The 18,786-nt window shown below is 51.4% G+C and overlaps 1 protein-coding gene and 1 long non-coding RNA gene across 2 annotated transcripts in view; both read right to left on the bottom strand.

Moving 5' to 3' along the window:
- Nucleotides 1-12,210: 12,210 nt before the first annotated feature.
- On the bottom strand, nt 12,211-17,254 carry LOC135319742 (uncharacterized). The gene is made up of 2 exons (XR_010378581.1): nt 16,875-17,254; nt 12,211-16,657 (listed from the first exon to the last, which is right to left on the bottom strand). It is a non-coding gene; the product is annotated as an uncharacterized LOC135319742 (long non-coding RNA).
- A 5-nt stretch (nt 17,255-17,259) lies between these two features.
- The window catches only part of SRRM4 (serine/arginine repetitive matrix 4), a 140,639-nt gene continuing 139,112 nt past the window's right edge, over nt 17,260-18,786 (bottom strand). Inside the window, exon 13 of the mRNA XM_010998689.3 lies at nt 17,260-18,584. Coding sequence (XP_010996991.3) covers nt 18,299-18,584 — 286 coding nt within the window. The 3' untranslated portion in view covers nt 17,260-18,298. The remainder of the gene's footprint in view (nt 18,585-18,786) is intronic.

Genomic DNA, 18,786 nt, shown 5'->3' with positions numbered 1-18,786 from the left:
TGGATGGGCAGGCACCCCTGAGTTGCAATCCCCACTTGCAGCTCTACCCCATACTTAGCGCTCGCTTTCCCTGCCCAGTGAGGGGAGTCACGTTCCTCCCCAGGCAATCTGAGCTGTCAGTTTTCCCACCTGTAAAGTGGACGTAAAAGCAGACTCCCCACCGATGTGTCAGGGGGAACACATGAGGTAATCTCCCCTAAAGCACTTAGCAGACCGGCACTTTCAGATGTTCAAGGTTGATTCTCAGTGATACACTGCGCACTAGGGGCCAGACCCGGCTGTAAACGCTCCACAAACACTAACTTCCTTTTTTCCTCCGCAGCGGTCTCGTGAGGTCGGGGTGCTACGACTGTCCCCGTTTTACAGATGACGAAACTGCGTAGGAAGGGTTAAACAATGGTAGCTTCTATTATTATTATGACAGTGATAATGCTAATTACCTAAAGGCAGGTTGTCTGGTTGGAAACACAAAGCCCAGAGAGGACCTGTTTTCTAGACCTCCTTGCCCCTCCCACGTAGCTCGGAGAATGAATTTATAAACAGTTCTTTGACCTCAAGACGCCTTGAGCTTGAGAGCCAGCCTGTGCTCTGCCCCCAGCAGGTGTGCAGTTTGGGGCCCTCCCGGGTGGGCTTCAGGCTCTGAGCCCTGTCTTTCTCCTGGGGTGGGGTGGGTGGGGGTGTTAAGGAATCCATTGAGTCATTGCTTGAGAAATACTTTTGGTGTTCAGCAGGGCCCCCATGAGGCACTTTGCTAAAAATAATAGTACGGAGGACCAGAGTAACCATCGGCTACATCTCCTAGGTGCCTGCCACGCGGTGAGACCCTCGCCACTGCCGTGGGGGGTGGGGGGAGTGCCGTCGCCCATTTCGCAGGTGAGAAAACCGAGGCACATGGCGCAGTCCGTGCGCACCGCTGGGGGCCTGGGTCGGAACCTGCGAGTCTGTGCTGAGCCCCCGGAGGCACCCCCATCCCGAGTAACTGGGGTGAGATCATCAGGCTAGAAGCTTCGGGCTGACGTCACGCCAGGCACCGAGGCTCTCTCTGTAATTAAGGCTGGGGCGAGGCCGGCTGGTTTGGAGCCAGGCGGGGCAGAATCGCAGCAAGGCTCAGAGAAGAAAGCGGGCCCCGCCTGGGAGCTGGGCGGGGGCTGGGAGGGGTTTCTCAGCGGGTGGGACCACATGGCGGGGGTGCGGCTGCGTCCCGATTGAGTTTATGCGTGGATCTGAGTGGGTGCAGTGGTGTGTGTTTACGTGCTGATGGGGCTGCGCATTCAGGGGCCGGTCTGCTGGTGGGTGTGTTCTAAACGACCCTCCTCCCCCTTCCTCCCAGGCTTTCCTCCCACAGCGCCTGGGGAGGGGGTGGGGAACACACCCTCCACGACCTCATCCACTTTCTCAATTCAAGGGCGCTTGCAGCATCCAGGACCCCGGGAGAGAAGTGGGGCTGAGAAGCTAGAAAGCGGAAACCATCAGCATTTATCCAGCACTTTCCAGGTGCCAGGTTCTGTTCTAAGCACTTTAAATGTAAGTGTATTGACTCGGAATCCTCCCTACAGCCCTGAGAGGAAGGGACTCTTATTATCCCCATTTAACAGATGTGGAGACCGAGGCACAGAGCGAGGCTATGACTTCCCTGTGTCTACACACCCGTTAAGCGGCAGAGGTGGGATATGAACCTCAGAATTTGGGCTTCTGACTCCTCTGCTGCTCTGCCTCTGGTAATCCTAGTCACTACCCACATTGATTGAGCACTGAGTGTGTACCAGGCCCAGCACTTTCCTTCATGACCTCATTGCATCCTCATGGTTCAGAGAGGTGAAGCCACCTGCTCCTGGCCACGCAGCTGGCTAATGAATGAAACCTGAGCCAGTGGGACGTGGGAGCCCACGGTAACAACCGGAATTGGACAATATTGCCCAGGCTTGGTCCAGTGTTCCGTCCGCCTGCCTGCTGTCCCTTTCGCCCTGGATGATGCTTGCTGTGTTTCTGGGTCAGGCCAGCCTTCTGTTTTGGGAATCTGAGCAGGGAGACAGCTGCTGGTCATGCTGACGGGGCCACCTGGAGAGGCGTCAGCGAACACACGTGGAGAGTGGTCAGTAAACCCCAGGGGCTGTCAGCAGGCAGGGGACAACACGGAGTCAGCTCCCAGAAAGGCTAGGGAGGGGAAGGGGCCTCCAGGATGCCTCTGAGGAAAGGAAAGACCCTGATGGAGCCCGAGAGGGGGATGTGAGACCCCAGGTCCCGGAACAAGGGTTCTCTTGGCAGCCACCCTCTTGGAGCTTTCACATGGGAAATGCCACAATTAATCCTCGAACAGACAGCTGACGGGGAGGGTGGCATCGCCCTGGATTCCGGGAACTGGGGCCAGGGAGGAGAGAGAGCAGCCTGAAGTCACACAGGTAATGCCAGCGCCAAGACGCAAGTTTGTCAGCTGCTCGATTCTGTGCTTTTTCTTTCTACTGCAGTAAAAAAAACCCCAGTTCTCTCCCTCCCTGGCCTCCCTTGTGCCCCTTCCCCTGCAGGTCCAGCCATAACGGACTGTGGCAGGGGAGGGGGTCGGGGTGGGTCTGCGAGAGCCAAAGGGAGGAGCCCCGGGGATCCCTCCAAGGCCTGGCTCTCAGGGTGTCATTTTTGTCAGATGTTTTACCTGAAGTTCCAGGGCTTTGGAACTGGGGTTCTGGTGGTGGAGGCAGACCCTGGCGGCCTCCCACATGCACTCAGGCTCCGGGTCCAGGAAGACCCGGCTGGAGTTCCCTCTCTTGGACACCCCCAGAGCCAGCTCATCCAACAGCAAAGAGGGAGTGAGGACGCACATATCTTTTTTCCTTCATTTTCTCACCACTCCCCCCACCTCCCGTGGATGACACTAATGGAATTTCCAGCCCCCTTGGCTCCATGAGGGCAGGACCTTTGGGTATCTCGTTCACAGCAGCATTCCCTGTGCCTAGAAGGGTACCTGGTGCATTATAGGAGCTCATTGTGGCCAAGTAGATGTCTTATGATTACTGTGTCCGAGCTGCCTGGCTCACATACGACAGACTCTACACAGGGCATATTAACTAAAAATTCCTGAGTACTTAGAAGGTGCCAGGCACCAAGCTGAATGCTTTCCAAGCATGTTTTTAGTTAATCTTCACAACAGCCCCCCACTGAGAGGTTTGTACTACCATCACCCCTTTTTTTTTTTAACAGATGAGGAAACTGAGGTTTAAGGCATGACATAACTTGCCCAAGGCCACCCGCTTGTGGGTTCTGAACCCAGCTGTGTCTGAACTTCAAGCCCAGTGCTTTTTCCGCCGCACACACATCCAAACACTGATGACTGACAAACAAAATGAAGACCAGTTCACAAGTTCCCTCCCTAAATAAGTCTATGCCCTCACAATCCTATGCAGGTAATATTTGTTTATTAAACTCCAGCCTCCTCCTATTATTGGCTCCAAAATTCTCTCCAAATTGCTTCTGCCCTAACTATCTCTATAAGTAGTTATAATAATCATAATAACAGTAAAAATAGCAAACATTGACATTTTGTACCAGTTGTGTTGTATATATCAACTTACTTAATCCTCACCCAAATTACTCTAAGATCAGTATGATTATCTCCATGCACAGATAACGCTATTGAGGCACAGAGAGGTTAAGTAACATTTTCAAGGTCACACAGTGACTAAGTGGCAGAGCTGATGTTCAGATGCAGGCAGTCTGGCTGCAGAGTCTGTGGTCCTAACCACTAGCTGATTCTGTGAATGACAACAATCAAAACAACAAAACAGAAGTGCTCCCCACCAGGATTCAAGACCTACTATGTGCTAAGCTCTGCTATATGTCCTGTATGTCTTCTCTTTTTTCCATTCTCACAACAGCCCAATGAGGAAGTAGACTATTGTTAACCCCTTTTTAGGTTGAAAAGTCTAAGGCACAGCATCTGATCTGAAGCCTGTACTCTGAGCTGCCCAGTGAGCTATGTCACCTGGTCCCCACTGTGTGCCGGCCAGAGCACCAGCTCTCCAAACCCAGATGGACCCAACAGACTGCAGCTGACTTTCAGGTCATGGTTCACCTTTCCCTCCACCTTCTCACCTTTTTCTCTCAAACCTCTCTCCAGCTCTTCTAGATTTTCTCAGCAGAACAAATGACACCAGGGCACACTGACATTTGGGAGCCTAGAGGCTGCCTGGGACCAGCCAGCCTGGTGTCAACCAGAGGGAGCCTTACGTGACACTGTGAAAGCCGCTCAGAGCCAGCGCAGGTGCTCGTGGGCTCCAGCACCGAGTCTTCCCAGGAGAATGGAGTCGGGGTCAGCTCTCTCCACCCCAGCTAGTGGCTCTCAGGGCCCCTTTACTTATTCCTTTATCAGAACTTCTGACACTTCCTTTTATAACTCAAATAGTTATTCTGAGCCAGAAAACTAATATCTCAACTAACCAGGTTTTTTTAAGAAGTGAGAGTGTCAACATTTACTGCTTATAAAAGACCATAAAACATAGTGGGTAAGAAGGTGAACAGACCCTGTTCTGTTAGCTGTGCTGCTCAGGGCAAGTGTCCTAGCCTCTCTGAGCCTCTGTCTTGCCAGCTGTAGAAAGGGGATAGTAATAGTACCCATCTCCCAGGATAATTGTTGGCACAAAGTGTGAGGGAGACATGGTTGGGGAAGTGGGCACAGGCTAGATGACGTAGGGCCTTGTTGACCCCTCCAAAGAATCAAACTTAGTCCTGAGCGCTTTGAAGATCCATTAACCTGTTTGGATAGGGAGGGTGAGGTGATGAGATGTGAGAATCTAGAAAAATCACCAGCTGCATATGGAGAGTGTATTACGGGGCAAGACTCTGGGGAGACCAGCAAAGAAGATCCAGGGAAGATGGTGGCCTGGGCTAGGTGGTTGGCTGAGGAGAGGCAAAGGGTGGACATAATCCTTGATATATTAAAGGAGCAGAAGCAGTTTGACCACGTGCTTGGATGGGAGGGGAAGAGAGGGTTGCATCAACTGTGTCGCCCAGTTTTTAGACCTGGGCCACCGGGTGGATGTGAGCATGTGAGGACGAGCAGATGCGGGGGAGTGATGAGACGCAGTTTGTTCATTTACTCACTCATTCATTCACTACTTACTTATTAAGTTCTTATGTGTGAAGCACTAGCCTAGGGGGCTGGGGACAAAGCAGTGAATGAAGCAAAAGTCTCTACTCTAGCATTTACCCATAAACGAATAATCAAATCAACAGTTTAAAACCATTTTAGATACTGGAAAGTTTTAGGACAGAAGGAAAGGCTCTTGGCTATGCTTCTGATCTGATTTCCTGCTCCCGTCCACCTGCTGCTTCCTGAGCTTAAGTCCCAGTGGCTTCTCTTCTGCCCTTCAGACAGAAGAGCCACACATTTTTCCTGTCCGAGGACCCTCCCACCTGCTGTTTCCACTGCCTGTGACACTCCTCCCCCAGATCTCTGCACCTCTGGCTTCTCACCTCCTTTGTGCCCTTACTTAAATTTCACTCACTCAGCAAACCTCCAACTGCTTGATCTAAAGTCACATTCCCTCCCATTCAGCTGGTTTCTTTTCCTTCATAGCCCTGGCCGCTGGACTGATTGCTACATTATTTGTTTTTCATCTCCCTCTTCCCTCAGAACGAAAGCTTCACGGGGGCTGAGGGTGGGGACTTTTGTCATTTAGGGCTCTGTCACTGACACTTACAACAGTGCCTGGCACGTAGTTGGGAGTCAGTAAAATTTGGGGCACATGGTAGGTAACAACGCATTCCCTGATGCCACTGTGGTTGGGAAAAGCCACGTGACTAGTTGTGGCCACTGAGCTGTGAGCAGAAGAGACGTCTGTCAATTCCACTTAAAAGCATTTCATGTAATAGTGCAGGACCCTTGGGTGGCTTCCCTTTCCTTCTGCGCTGCGGTCGCCAACACCATCAGTGAGTGGGGTACCCTTGCTGGCCCAGTGGACACAGATAAGAAATAAAAGTTTTTTCTTAAGACTCTGAAATTTAGGGTCTGTTTGTCAGGACCGCATAACCTAGACTACTGTCATTGTTATTCTCCCCCATCCTGTCCTCTTGTGGCTGTTGGTATTGCTTCAAAAGAACTTTCTCGGTGCTCATATCATTCTGAGGGGTAGGTCATTCTAACTCCTCTACCAAGAGACTGAACTGGGAAAGTGGTACCCATTCCTCCCAGCCCGGGATGTTTACACAGAGCGAAGCACTTACGTGGAGGGTAGCTGTGACATCTTTGGGGGAGAGAGAGCTGGAATGTCTGTAATCTTGAGGGCCCCTTTCTCAGATATCTCTGAGGTCAGAGCAGGAGCTGGTTCGACCTGTTGGTGACCATGACATCAGGCAACTGGAAACAGGTTTTTGTTTTGTTTTGTTTGTTTAGGTCCAGAATGACAGCTCTTAAGAGGGCTCGGCCTGAGAGGGTTCTCACGGTTTGTGCTGGGAGGGGGTGGAAGGTTGGAGCCACTGGGGAGGATGCAGGGAGATAGACAAGGAGAGATATAAACAAGATATCGCCGTCTCAGGACCAGCTTGGTTTCACCCTGAATATGAGTTAGGATTAGCTTTAGCTGAGAACAACAGAGAGTCAAATAACAGTGGCCGAAAGAACAGAGAAGTTTATTTCTTCCTAATATTAAAGTCTAGAGACATTCTGACTGTGCTGGTGTGAAGCCCAGCCCCACAAACTCCTTAGAGACTGAAACCCTTCCGTCTTCTTGCCCCATCTGTATGGGATCCATCCCCAAAGCTGCCTCATTCCAGCCATCAATCATGTCCACCTCCAGCCAGCAAGAAGAAGGAAGGGATGAGGAAGAAGAAAAAAAGCACATAGCAAATCTCTTTTATAGAAATTTCTGGAATCTACCATGCAAAAATTCTGCCTTTTCTTGTTGGCCAAAACTAGCCACATGGCCACCCTAGCTGTAAGGGAGGCAGGGAAGTACAGTCTGTTCTGGGTGGCCATGAACCCAGTTAAAAATTGAGGGGAGGATGTTATTACTATGGATCGAAGGACAATGGCCATCAGGGGGCAACTAGAAACTCTGTCCCATCCAGAGAGAGTAAAGACAGATTTTGCAGACGATTCCTTAAAGGCTTGAAGTTGGGTTCCTTTGAAAAACTGGTGGGAAATATGTACTTCCCGGCACCAAAATGTTGATATTTTCATACACAAAAACTTTACGAGGGATTTCAAATTGTTCACAGGCTTGCTGAAGCCCAAGCACAGAGGCCATGGATTCCCTTAGGTGAAGATTGACTTAATCTAATACAGATGGCCAATAGGCGCCTGAAAAGACGCTCAACGTGGCTAATTATCAGAGGAATGCCAATCAACGCTACAAGGAAGCAGCACCTCACACCGGTCACAATGGCCATCATTAAACAGCTTACAGGTGACAAATGCTGGAGAGGGCATGGAGAAAAGAGAACCCTCCTACCCTGTTGGTGGACTGTAAATTGGTGCAGTTGTTATGGAAAACAGTGGGGAGGCTCCTTAAAAAGCTAAAAATAGAGTTGCCGTATGATCCAGCAGTCCCACTCCTGGGCATGTACCCAGAGGAAACAATAATTCAAAAAGACACCTGCACCCCAATGTTCATAGCAGCACTATTTACAATAGCCAGACATGGAAGCAACCTAAACGTCCATCAACAGATGATTGGATAAAGAAGATGTGGTGTATATATATACACAATGAAATACTACTCAGCCATAAAAAGAATAAAATAATGCCATTTGCAGCAACATGGATGGACCTAGAGATTATCATACCAAGTCAGACAGATAAAGACAAATACCAACCAATATCACTTACATATGGAATCTAAAATATGACACAAATGATCTTATTTATGAAACAGAAACAGACTCATAGACATAGAAAATAAACTTACGGTTACCAAAGGGGAAAGGGGGTGGGGGAGGGGGAGGGGTAGTTTAGGAGCTTGGAATTAGCAGATACAAACTACTATATATAAAACAGATAAACAGCAAGGTCCTACTGTCTAGCACAGGGAACTATATTCAATATCCTGTAATAAACCACAATGAAAAAGAATGTGAAAAAAATATATATATATATAAAACTGAATCACTTTGCTGTACACCAGAAAGTAACACAATATTGTAAATCAACTATATTTCAATAAAATATATATATATAAAATGACTTAGTCTAGAAATGGGGTTTGAGGCAAAAGAGACTCCAGGGACAAAACAAACTGTGTGTGTGTGTGTGTGTGTGTACCCAATCCAGCCCCTTTCCATCTGGCAATATGACTCTATCTGATGTGGTTGCTGTTGTTTATTTTGGTTTTGGATTTGAGATTAGATAGTCAAAGGGACCCAGTGTTACGCCTTGAGAAAGCCTTGGACGAGTTTCACTGGCAGCAGAAAAAAGACCAAAAGAAAAACTGGCACCGGGTCATCTGGCCACAGGTTGGCCGTGGTTGCAGAGCAGTGGAGAGCCGGGAGTCTGAGGGCATGGAAACCCCTGCTGCTCTGGGTGGGAACGTCTGAACAGTGCCCCATGTCTTTCCTCTAGGGGATGGATGTGAGAACCACCCTGGTAGAAAATGTGGGTGAGCGTCAGGGTGGGGAATGTGCGTGGGGAGATCGCCAAGTTCTTAAGAGACTAGATTCTTCTAAGTGGAGGAGGTATTTTTGCAGGGCGGCAGCTGGGAGTGCCTCTCTTGAGAATTCGGTGTTCCAAGTGATGAAAGGTGAGAAGAGAGGCTGTTCGACCTTTTGCCAAGGTGACCTGGGACCCTCCCGGAAACTAAGCATGAGCCTATCTAGGCAACTGGGCCAGCCTACCCACCTCCCAACTTTTTTAGGATCAGTAGCCATGACACTAACTCAATCAGGCACCGGGCTAAGTGGTTTAGACGCATCACCTCTGTTAATTTCCATGGTACCCCTATGAGACCAAGACTTTCATTATCTCCATTGGAAACATGAGGCACCTGAGACTCAGAGAGGTTAAACCACTTACATAGAGACACACAGCAAAGTCAGGCTCAATCCCAGGTTTTTCTGACTCCTAAGTCCTCCCTCTTAGCCTCGGCCTTTAAAAAACACATTTTTTTCAGTCCCAGGAAATATCCACCAGAGCCTCACATGCTGCTGATGAATAGCTGGCACTCATATCTGTCGGCCTCACTCCCAGGGAGGGACACAGCCCCTGGTGGGCACAAGAGATCCTGTGCGGGACCTGTCACTGCTTTGTCACAGTCCTCCTAGCCACATTCCCCACCCCCGACATAAAGTAAAAATTAACCGGCTCAAAAACGCATGGGAAATGGAAGGGTGCAGAGCTGGCAACCCTAAGCAGATTCAATTATTTGACAGCCAGCCAGGGCCAGGGGTGGCACTCCCTGCTGGGCAAAAGGGGAAGGGGATGAGCCAGGCAGATGAGGCTCCTTCCTCGTGGAGATGGCTGCAAACAAGTAAACACACTCACCATGGGAGAGGACTAAGCGCTCTGGAATGAATGTGCAGGGTAGGCGGAGGACAGGCAGGTGGAAGTCATTCCTTGGGTCCTGTACGTGTGCACTCGCCCCTGCCTGGGATCCCTGCCCCTCCCTCCTCCCTCCTCCCTCCTCCTCTTTCCGAGCCCCCTAGTCTGGGGGTGGGGGGTGGATCTCATTTCCCCAGGAAAGAACCTACATGTCAGTTTCTCTGACGCCTCCCTTGAATCCCCAAGGCGGTTTTAGGTGTCCCTTTGGACTCCCTCTCATTCTAGCGTCTAGCCTCCAGCTGTGCCACTTACTAGCTGTGTGACCTCAGGCCACCAGTCCAGGCCTCCGTTTCTGCATCTGCAATGCTGGCATAAGAATAGTACCTACCTGATTAGAAGTCCTGGGTCCTACACAAGCTGGGGTGGTGCTGCTGCTGTGTTATGAGGACCACGAGGCGGCTTGTACCACCCCGTGGGGTACCAGATCTGGGCGGCAGGAGACATACTCGGTGCCATCTAACTCAGTGGTTCTCAATCCTGGCTTCCTATCAGAGGGCCCTAAGGAGCCTTTACAAGTGCTGTGGTCTGGCGTCCACCCTTGGCAGTTCTTATGTGGGGTGGGTGGGACTCCAGTGTGGGTGGCTCCGGGAAGGTCCCAGGTGATTCTAATGTAGAGCCAGGGTTGGGATCCGCTGGTCTAAGCCCACCTCTTTCAACAGGTGGAGTAACTAGCGCCCAGAGGGGGCTTGACTGACTTAGGTCATGGAGCAAGCCAGCGGACCCTGCCTCTTGGGTCGTTTTATTTTCTGATGTTCCCCCCACCTTCTCTGGTCTGACTGCCTTAGCCCAGTGAAGTGCCGAGCGTGCCCCTGGGGCTGCGGAAGGTGAGGTGCACGCTGCTTCTGCCTCGTCCCTGCCAACCCGGCCGGAAAGAGGCGCCTCTGGAAGAGGGTCCATCTCCCCGGAGACTGGGAGGGGGTGGGGGGGGCTGTTCAAGCCAATCTCGGGAAGTACAAACACCAGGATCCCTGTAACCGGGAGCCAGAACACACATAGCAGGGCCAAGACCTCCTTCATGAGTCACCGACGGGTGGCTGGCTGGCGTCACAGGGACCACCTCCTGGCAAATATGCTCTCCCGGAAAAAGTCATCAGAGGCCCTTATGGTGGGAGGGCCAGCTCTGAGCTGAGGGGCTCAAACCATCGGAGGTGGAGAGCTGCCGCAGAAGTGGCCCTGAACCCATGGACCTAGGTTCAAATATCCACTAGCTACGTGGACTTCTATGAGCCTCAACTTTCTGCTCTGTCAAATGGGGCTAAATGGGGTTGTTACGAAGAAAATGAGTTAATGTATGCAAAGGGCTTGGCACATGAGAATTGACTCATAAAAGGCGGCAACAGCAAAAGCAACAACAACAACAACAATAATAATATTGTTTATTCATGAAGCCTCAAAAGAGGACACTGATTGTTGCCTTAATCAAGCCACTTTGGGAAGACAGAAATCAGTGTGTAGGGGGAAGGGGAGGGAGGGGTGGGCGATGGCACTGGATTTACCCCCAGGGAGGTTTCTCCAGGGAGCTTTTCAAACGTGGGATGGTTGTAACCTGTTTTGTTTGATCTTTCCCCCTTAGCTAATTAATAACCCACTTAGCTGTAAATTAGGGGCTGAAACAGCTTCCCAGGAGGCCTGGGGGTGGGGGTGAGGGTTGGATTGAGACACCTCCTCCTGTCTGGCCCCTGGGATGATGTATATTACCTCTGTGTGTGTCTTTACAATTTTGTTTTGAGCCACAGTGTTTAAAAAAGGAATGAGTTACGAACATTTTAAAAATCAGGAAATTCTATCTAAAAATTCAGGTTCTCCTGAGAAGTTGGGAGACCCCGAGCTGAGATTTCTACCTGGCAATGGTAGAATGGGCTCCTCGGATCGCCAGAGCCCTCACCCTGTCCACTTCCCTCACCTGGCTGCCCCCGTGGGTATTTTCAATCCCTGTCCTCTACGGCAAGAAACTTCCACATTCGACACCGAGAGGCCTCTGCAGGGTCTCAAAGGGCCCCCGTGTTCCAAGCCAGCTGCTTTAGGCTGTTTCATGAGCATCCCTGCCATAGCTCAGCCTCTGGTTAGGAACCAGGAATCACGCTTACTGACAGTCACCGAGTGGTTTCCATGCATCACTTTTTCTTTTTCTTTTTTTTTTTTTTTGAACCTCCATTCCATGAGTTCCCACAGCTGCCCAGGGAGGTAGCTGTCACTGTCCTCATTCCACAAATATACAAACCAAGCCCCAACTGGGTGTGGTCCTTGCTCCGTGGCACCCTGCTGTAATGGCAGGGTCCAGATTAGACTCCAGGTCTTTGAACTCCCAGTTCAGTGCCCTACACTGAACTTCCTCCTGGGGTCTGGAGTCAGTCTGCCTGGATCCTGTCATCCCTCCGTGGCCCTGGGCAGGTGACACTGCTCTTCTGGGCCTCAGTTTCCTTCTTGGTAGAAAGGAGGTCCTAATACCTCCACCTAATACAGGGTTGTGCTGAAGATGAAGACAATGCGTGTAACGGGCTTAGGGAAAGGTGGACGTTACTAATGTGTATCTGAAACCAAAATGCTTACAGGTCTGTTTGGAAGAGGGAAGGAGTGAGATGAGCCTTGTGACGACCCGTGGCAGGTACTGCCTGGCTGCTCTCTGTCCCCATCTCCCCGCCCCACTCCCTCCGCTTCTGGGCACCCTACACAGACAGAGGACGCTGGGCTGCGTATGAGAACACCATACCATGGGACCTTTTATTGGAACAGAGACATGTTTCGTACAGGCTGAAAAATCGGAAACCTCGGGAAGGTTATGCTTAGCCGTGGACACCAGATATCAAACAAGCCGTGGCCGCTGTGTCGCTGGGTAGAGGCCAGGGTCCCAAGATGTGGGAGGACAGAGGAGCTTCTCCCCCTCTGTTGAGGGTGTGTGGGCAGAGGCCGGCCGCTCAGGCTGAGCTGGGCTGGTGGTGGGTCCCCCGGTTTGGGGTTTTCCAGGTGCGAGTTCCAGCCCCCGAAGTGGAGAAATGGCCCCTGCGTGCACCAAGCCTCCTGGGCTCATGTGGTAGATTGTACCAGGTCTCTGGCCAATGACTGCTTGAGGAAACAGCTGGGAACTGGGAGAGAAAAAAATCCAGCACAAAGAGAAGTCCTCACAGCCCGGGACCGGCAAGAAAGAGCCACCTAGGAGAGCGCGGGGTACAGATTTGGGCAGATCAGAGCTCAGGGGAGCCCAAGCATGTCAGTTCCCCCTTCCTGGGCCTCAGTTTTCTCATCTGAAAAATGGCAATATGACCTACATCACTGGCTTGTATGAACAATTGTACAAAATATGGCCCGACACGCTACATGGTGGTCCAGAGCACAGTGAAGCCATCCTGGTCTTTCCTTTGATGATACTGGATGGCTGGGCTTGGAGAGAAGCTTATATATACGGCTTTAACCCAGGCCACAAGAGCTACCAGCTGGCAGCACCCAGAGGTCTCCCACACCCGACTGTAGCACTCAGCAACTCCCCCGGCTCTACAAATGAAGTCCATGCCCTACATTTTTCTTTTCTTCCTTGGGAGACACCCTTCAACCTATAGTCAGTGGAAGACACAAAGGACCCTACATCTGACAGTTTGGAACTCCCAGCATCAGAGTTAGAACCCCCTCCTCTCCAGTGTAAGTCAAGCCCCATTTTACAGACGATAAGACTGAGGCCCAAGATCCTCTCCATTTCACCCAGACACACACACACACACACACACACAGGCAAGAGAATCATGAAGGAATGCTGTTCCAGTCTCTTTGGCTCAGCTTGTTAGAAGATGAGGCATAGCTTTTCTTGGCCAGAGGAAAGGAATTATAATTTTCGTGCTCTTTCTCTCTCTCTTTTCTTTTTTCAAGGAGTTGTGATTTTTTAATAGAAGTTAGTTCGTGCACAGGCATTTTATTCCTCAATTAATTTCCATCGAAATGAGGTTTTCCCGGAGATAACCAGTGTTTTAGTTCCATTTGAGCTTAATTTGTATGACTGAAGCCTCCGTTTCTGCCAATTCCAATTTGCTGGGTGATTCTAACCCTCATTACGTGGGCAATAAATGCCCCCACTGCAGCCAGCCACACCCGGAGCGGAGAGATGGACCCATTTCCAATAGCAATTGAAGGGAAGAGGTGGGGGGGAGGTCCCTCTCCTCTCCCAATTTCACTCAATAAATAGGAAATAAATTATTAAACAAGCCACGTTCTGATGAGGGGGTCCCCCCCATCATGGTATTTACAATGCAAAACCACTACCACCAAAACAAAACAAAACAAAACAAATCTCAAAAAAAAAAAAGAAAGAAAGAAAGAAAGAAAGAAAGAAAGAAAGAAAGAAAGAAAGAAAGAAAGAAAGAAAGAAAATTAACTCAAAACAACAGCCACAGAGGGTAGATGACAACTCCATCAAGGTCGCCGGCTCGTGGGTGCAGAAGGGGGAAGGAAGAGGTTGCAATACAACATTGCTTGATGATGCTGTTATCGACTGTAATTTCCCAGCTGGACACAGTTGGTCAATGGAGGAGAGGGTGTGGTTTGACGAATCCTGTTTTGTTTTGAATCAGACAAAATTTTCTATTCAGCTGGAGAAGAAAAAAAATGAGGGCGAGACACATGCACGTGCAACTGTTTTGAATAGTCGTGGGAAGGAATACAGCAGAAGAGAAGATTAAAGCGGGACTTGAGAAAAGAAGAAACGGGCTTTCAAACCGCTGGGAGCCCCCCAAACATTAGCCTGTTCAAGCAAAGCCTTTTGGGAAGGAGGAGGGGTCTGGACACCTGAAGGGACAGGGGCTCTCTGGGACTGAGACCCTCGAGGCTTTCAAACATCTTAATATTCTTTTGCTTCTGAAAGACTGACTTCCCTTCTGACAAGGGGAGAGAGGGAGCTAGGAGTGCAGTCAAACCTGGATGAAGAAGAACGTTCCTGGGTGGGGGCTTGAATTAGCTTTTCTGAATCAACTGGAGTTCACATTGTTGCTTTTCCGTGTTACTCTCAAGATTGAGAACCTCCTAAAAATGTCTGTGGATGTTTTCCTTTTTTCTCTTAAGTCTCAGTGAACTCACTCTGTCTTTGAAGAACTGCCCAGGCCTTGGGTTAACATTCTGGGTTGTATCTCAAAAACTCCTCCACTTCTGAAAGGGGGAGACTTTGGTCCAGAAAAGGGGAGCAGCTTTCCCAGCTCCACTCACCTGGGGAACACCCAGGAAGATCGAAGGGCTGCATGTTGCTCGACCTCAAGCCACATCTCCCTCCCATTTTCCATACTGGTTTTAGAAACAGGTCCTCACCATGAGCAGTTTTCAGGTGATCTGTCTCACTCCCTGGGAGCAGGAGCGTAATGGGGCGGAAGTGGGCGGAGGAACAGTAGTGCCAGGGATCGGGGGTTCTGGTTAAACAAGGTTACCAGTGCCCCAACGAGAGTTTTATTTTTGGATGGGGGGAGGGGGGAAAGAAGGAAATGTAAAGGAAATTATAGAAACACACCAAGTGACAGGGAGGGACAGAGATCCCCCCCCCCCCCCAGGAGGCATGTAAGCTCTTGCACACTCTGCCCAGGCTACAGGCACTCCCTCGATCGGGCTGCTTGGGTGAGGGCAGAGAAAGTCACATTGCCAGGGAAACAACCAGGAATGTTGCAAAAGTCTCACCAAACCCAAAGCTGGTCCAGGCAAACTGGCCGTTTCAAGGCAGTAAATCATGACTTTGGAAAGGGCAGGAGCCGTCGCCAGCCAGCAGTCAGAAGACACTGCTAGTTGGTCAGAGAGGCAAGACTGGTGAAGACTTCAGGATCCTGGTTCCCAAGACAGGTTCCGAAATGACCTTCTCGGTGGTGGTGGTGGTGGGGGGAGAACCTCTGGCTGCTCCTTTCATCTTGTTTGTTTTCTTTTCTCATTTCAAAATAGCTATGTACTCTCTCCCGAGATCATGGCAAAAGGCTTCAGCTTTGGGTTCGTGTGTCTCTCTCCCAGGATGGGTGATACCTGGTCACAAGGCAGGTGTGTCCACAGAAGAGCCTTGAGATCTCAGAAGGGAGAAATTAGCTAAGGGAGAGTCAGAAGCATGTGTAGCTTGCATCAAACCAATGAGGTATGCTCAAAAAAGCAAATGATCTCGCCCACTGATATATACCCTGGAACAAGTGTGAGATTAAGATGTGCACATCTTGTGCCTCCCTAAAGGCCTTTCTGCAACTTTTGCCTTAGATGCTAACTTTAGACTCCAAGCCCCACATGAGCTGTGACTCCATTGTGTCCGTTCAGCACCTTAGCACATAAGCCTCTTGGCTGTTCGCACGTTTTTGATACATCACGTTTTTGATACATCAGTCAGGGAGCTGGTGCGCCAGATGCTGGGATGCAGACCTGAACTTCACTGGATGTGGACTGAGTCACGAACTGAAGTGCTTCCGGTCCACCTCCAGGACGTCCCGGGGTTAGAGCCCTGTGGGTCTCGCCTTTAAGGAAAAGGGCCAACATCCCCACCCACATCCAACCTCTCAAATCCCATCCATAGAGACGTGAGGAAGACAAAAGAGAGTTGCACAAAAATCATCTGGGAGTCCTCCCTCCTCCCCAACCACACAAACACACATACGCACACGCTCTCCATATAAATAAATAAATAGTTGAATACTGCTAATGGCAACCGAGGGAGAGAGAGAAAGAGAGAGAGGTTACATAAATAAATAAATAAAGATAAATAAATAAAATAAATAAGAGGTTTGCTAGGAGCGCCAGGCAAAGCGGTCCCCTGGAGTTGCTCGAAGGAAGGCAGTCTGGGTAGGAGGCTCTCAGGCCTCTCACTGCTGTCCTGCTAAGGAGGCTCTGTGGCTCCGGAAAGCCTTTGTCTCCATGAAGGGAGACTGGATTCCAGTCTGGGTTCCTGGGTGGGGAAGAGGGTTATTTACAGTTGCTGTACATGCCCCCCCAGGGCACCGGCCCCGTCCCAGGCACCTGCCATCAGGCCTTCTGCGGCGACAGCACTGGCATCCATTAGTCTTGGCGGGGGAGGTGGGGCCCAGGTCTGGGCCAGAGAGCATCATGGAAAGACCAGGTCCTCCACTGCTGCCGGCACCTGGTTCTGCTCTCCCGATGGAGGAGGAACTTTCTCGGTGGCTGCAGGGCAGCCTCTGGTCCCAGGGGCTGATGTGATGGGAAAGACCAGGGAGGGGGAATGTCGCTGCTTCCAAGAAAAAGGATTTTTTTTCACATGTTTCCCCCCTGGGGTGTAAGGTATAAAGAATGTTTGGTCCCTGCTTCCCAAAGCCCCAGGATCCAAAGCTGGGAGCTGTCCTCTCTCACTCTCTCTCCCTCCCTGCCCTGTCCTGGCTGCTGTTGCCACCACAAACTTGAAACTCACCCGCAAGGCCCCGGAAAGCCAGTCAGCTGGTGAGGGGGATGCCCAAGAGTTTATTTTAAGGATTTTCTCCCTCATGCCCCTGTTCTCAGTGCCTTCCGTGGATGAAGCAGCTGGTGGTATTTGTGTTTTAGAGATCAGCTTACCCTCACTGCCCAGCCCTGGGGAGGGCGGGGAGGTGGGAAGTGGGGTGAGGCAGAAATGAAGGCGGGGCTTTCCCAGGCTGCTAGGAAACTCTGGAACCAGTGGGAGCTACAGAACATTCAAGCCCCTTTCCCCCCAGACTCTCTAGATTTGGATCTTTCCCCCCAAACCTGAGCTGCTGTGCCCCATTCTGGCAAAATTCCTGAGAGGCAAAGGGGATGACTTAGGCTCAGGGTGGGTGGGTGGGTGGGTGCTCGGCTGCACTGGGTAGGCTCCAGGGCGTGGCAGTCTGGGCCATGGGGAGGGGGCAGGCAGGCGCCAACCGGAGGGTAAGGCCAGACTGGCTGGCGCTGGGGCCTGGCAGCTGGCCATGGCACTGAGGAATGTGCAGCAGATGGTCCCGTGGAATTAAGTGGGTGCCAGCTAATGGGGCTGAGGCAAATTTGGGAAGTGGGGCTACAGACCAAGCTGTCCTAACCGTCCACTGTGTCCTTTCTCAGAGGTCACAGGGCCCCTGTGAACAGCCAAAAGGCATTTTGTGTAAGTCGTGTGACGGCCTCTCCATGGCTAGGAACTGCTGGGCTCTTCTTCCTGGAGATGCTGAGACACTGGGAGCAGCAGATTGACCCCCCTCCTTTCTGCTTCTGTGACTGGAGAGTCCATCCCCCATCTCCCGACACCTCCCACCAACTGAAATGTCCATGTCCCCTGCTCTAGGACCCAACAGCCGTCCAGCTTTTGCTCCGGCCTAAGTGGGGAAGTGAAAGGCCTGGGCCCCTCTTCTGGGCCAGAGCTGCCCCTGGCCTCCTCTCATCTCCGTCCCCTACCCCTTTGGGGGTCCATACACGTGCAGCCAGGAGACTGGATGAGGGGAGAATGAGGGCAGATGTGATGAATTACCACTGGCCTTTGAATGCCTCCTGCGAGCAGTGGGTTAGAAGAACTCTCTACATTTTCCTGGCCAGGCCCAAACTTTTGAATCATGGGCCCATTGCTTCTTACAAACCTTTGAGGTTTTTTTGGTGCCAACAGAAGGTGGTTCTGCCCATAAGCTCAGGCCTGAACTGAACCCCAGGGTGGTGCGGTGGAGGCTCCCAGCAGCTCGACATAGAGGCTGAAGCCCTGATACCCTCTTTTTCTCCTCCCCAGGAGCGCAGGAAGGACGGGGCCCGGGAGCCCTCAATGTCTGTCACCAGGGAGAATGCAGGGTGGGCAGGGAGTAGGGGAGGCTGGCAGAGAGAAAGGGGCCCCTGCAGGCAGTTGGCTCAAAGGAGGGCCGGTGCTTAGCGCCTCGTGCTGGAGTAGCTGTCCGCAGAGCTGTAGCTCCCGCTGCGACTCCGGCTGCGGCCGCGGCTGCGGCTGCGGGAGCCCAGGCTGGGGCTGCGGGAGCTGCAGCTGCTGCTCGTGCGGGTCCGGCTACGGCTGCGGCTGCGGCCGCGGCTGCGGCTGCGGGAGTAGCTCCGGCTGGCTGAGCGGCTGCTGCTGCTGCTGTACCAGGAGGAGGTGCTGCTGAGGCCACTGGACGAAGAGGGGCTGGGCCGGTAGTAGGGGATGGGGCGTTTCCGGGCACTGCAGAGACCAGAGGGAGAATGCATGAGGGCAAGACTCCTCCCAGCCTCAACCCAGGGAGCACCAGCATCGTCGTCCCAAGAGGCACTTCCCAGTCCCTTAGGAAAAAAATTTCCCCTTAGACTTCTCTTGTGGTCCTGAGAACATCAAGGTGGTCTCAGTCTAGGGCTGGTATGTTTTAAGTGATAGTCTCCCTTTTTTA

Source organism: Camelus dromedarius, chromosome 31 (genome assembly GCF_036321535.1).
Source record: "Camelus dromedarius isolate mCamDro1 chromosome 31, mCamDro1.pat, whole genome shotgun sequence".
In the NCBI taxonomy this organism is placed as follows: Eukaryota; Metazoa; Chordata; class Mammalia; order Artiodactyla; family Camelidae; genus Camelus; species Camelus dromedarius.
This window is presented reverse-complemented; position numbering and strand designations above follow the sequence as displayed.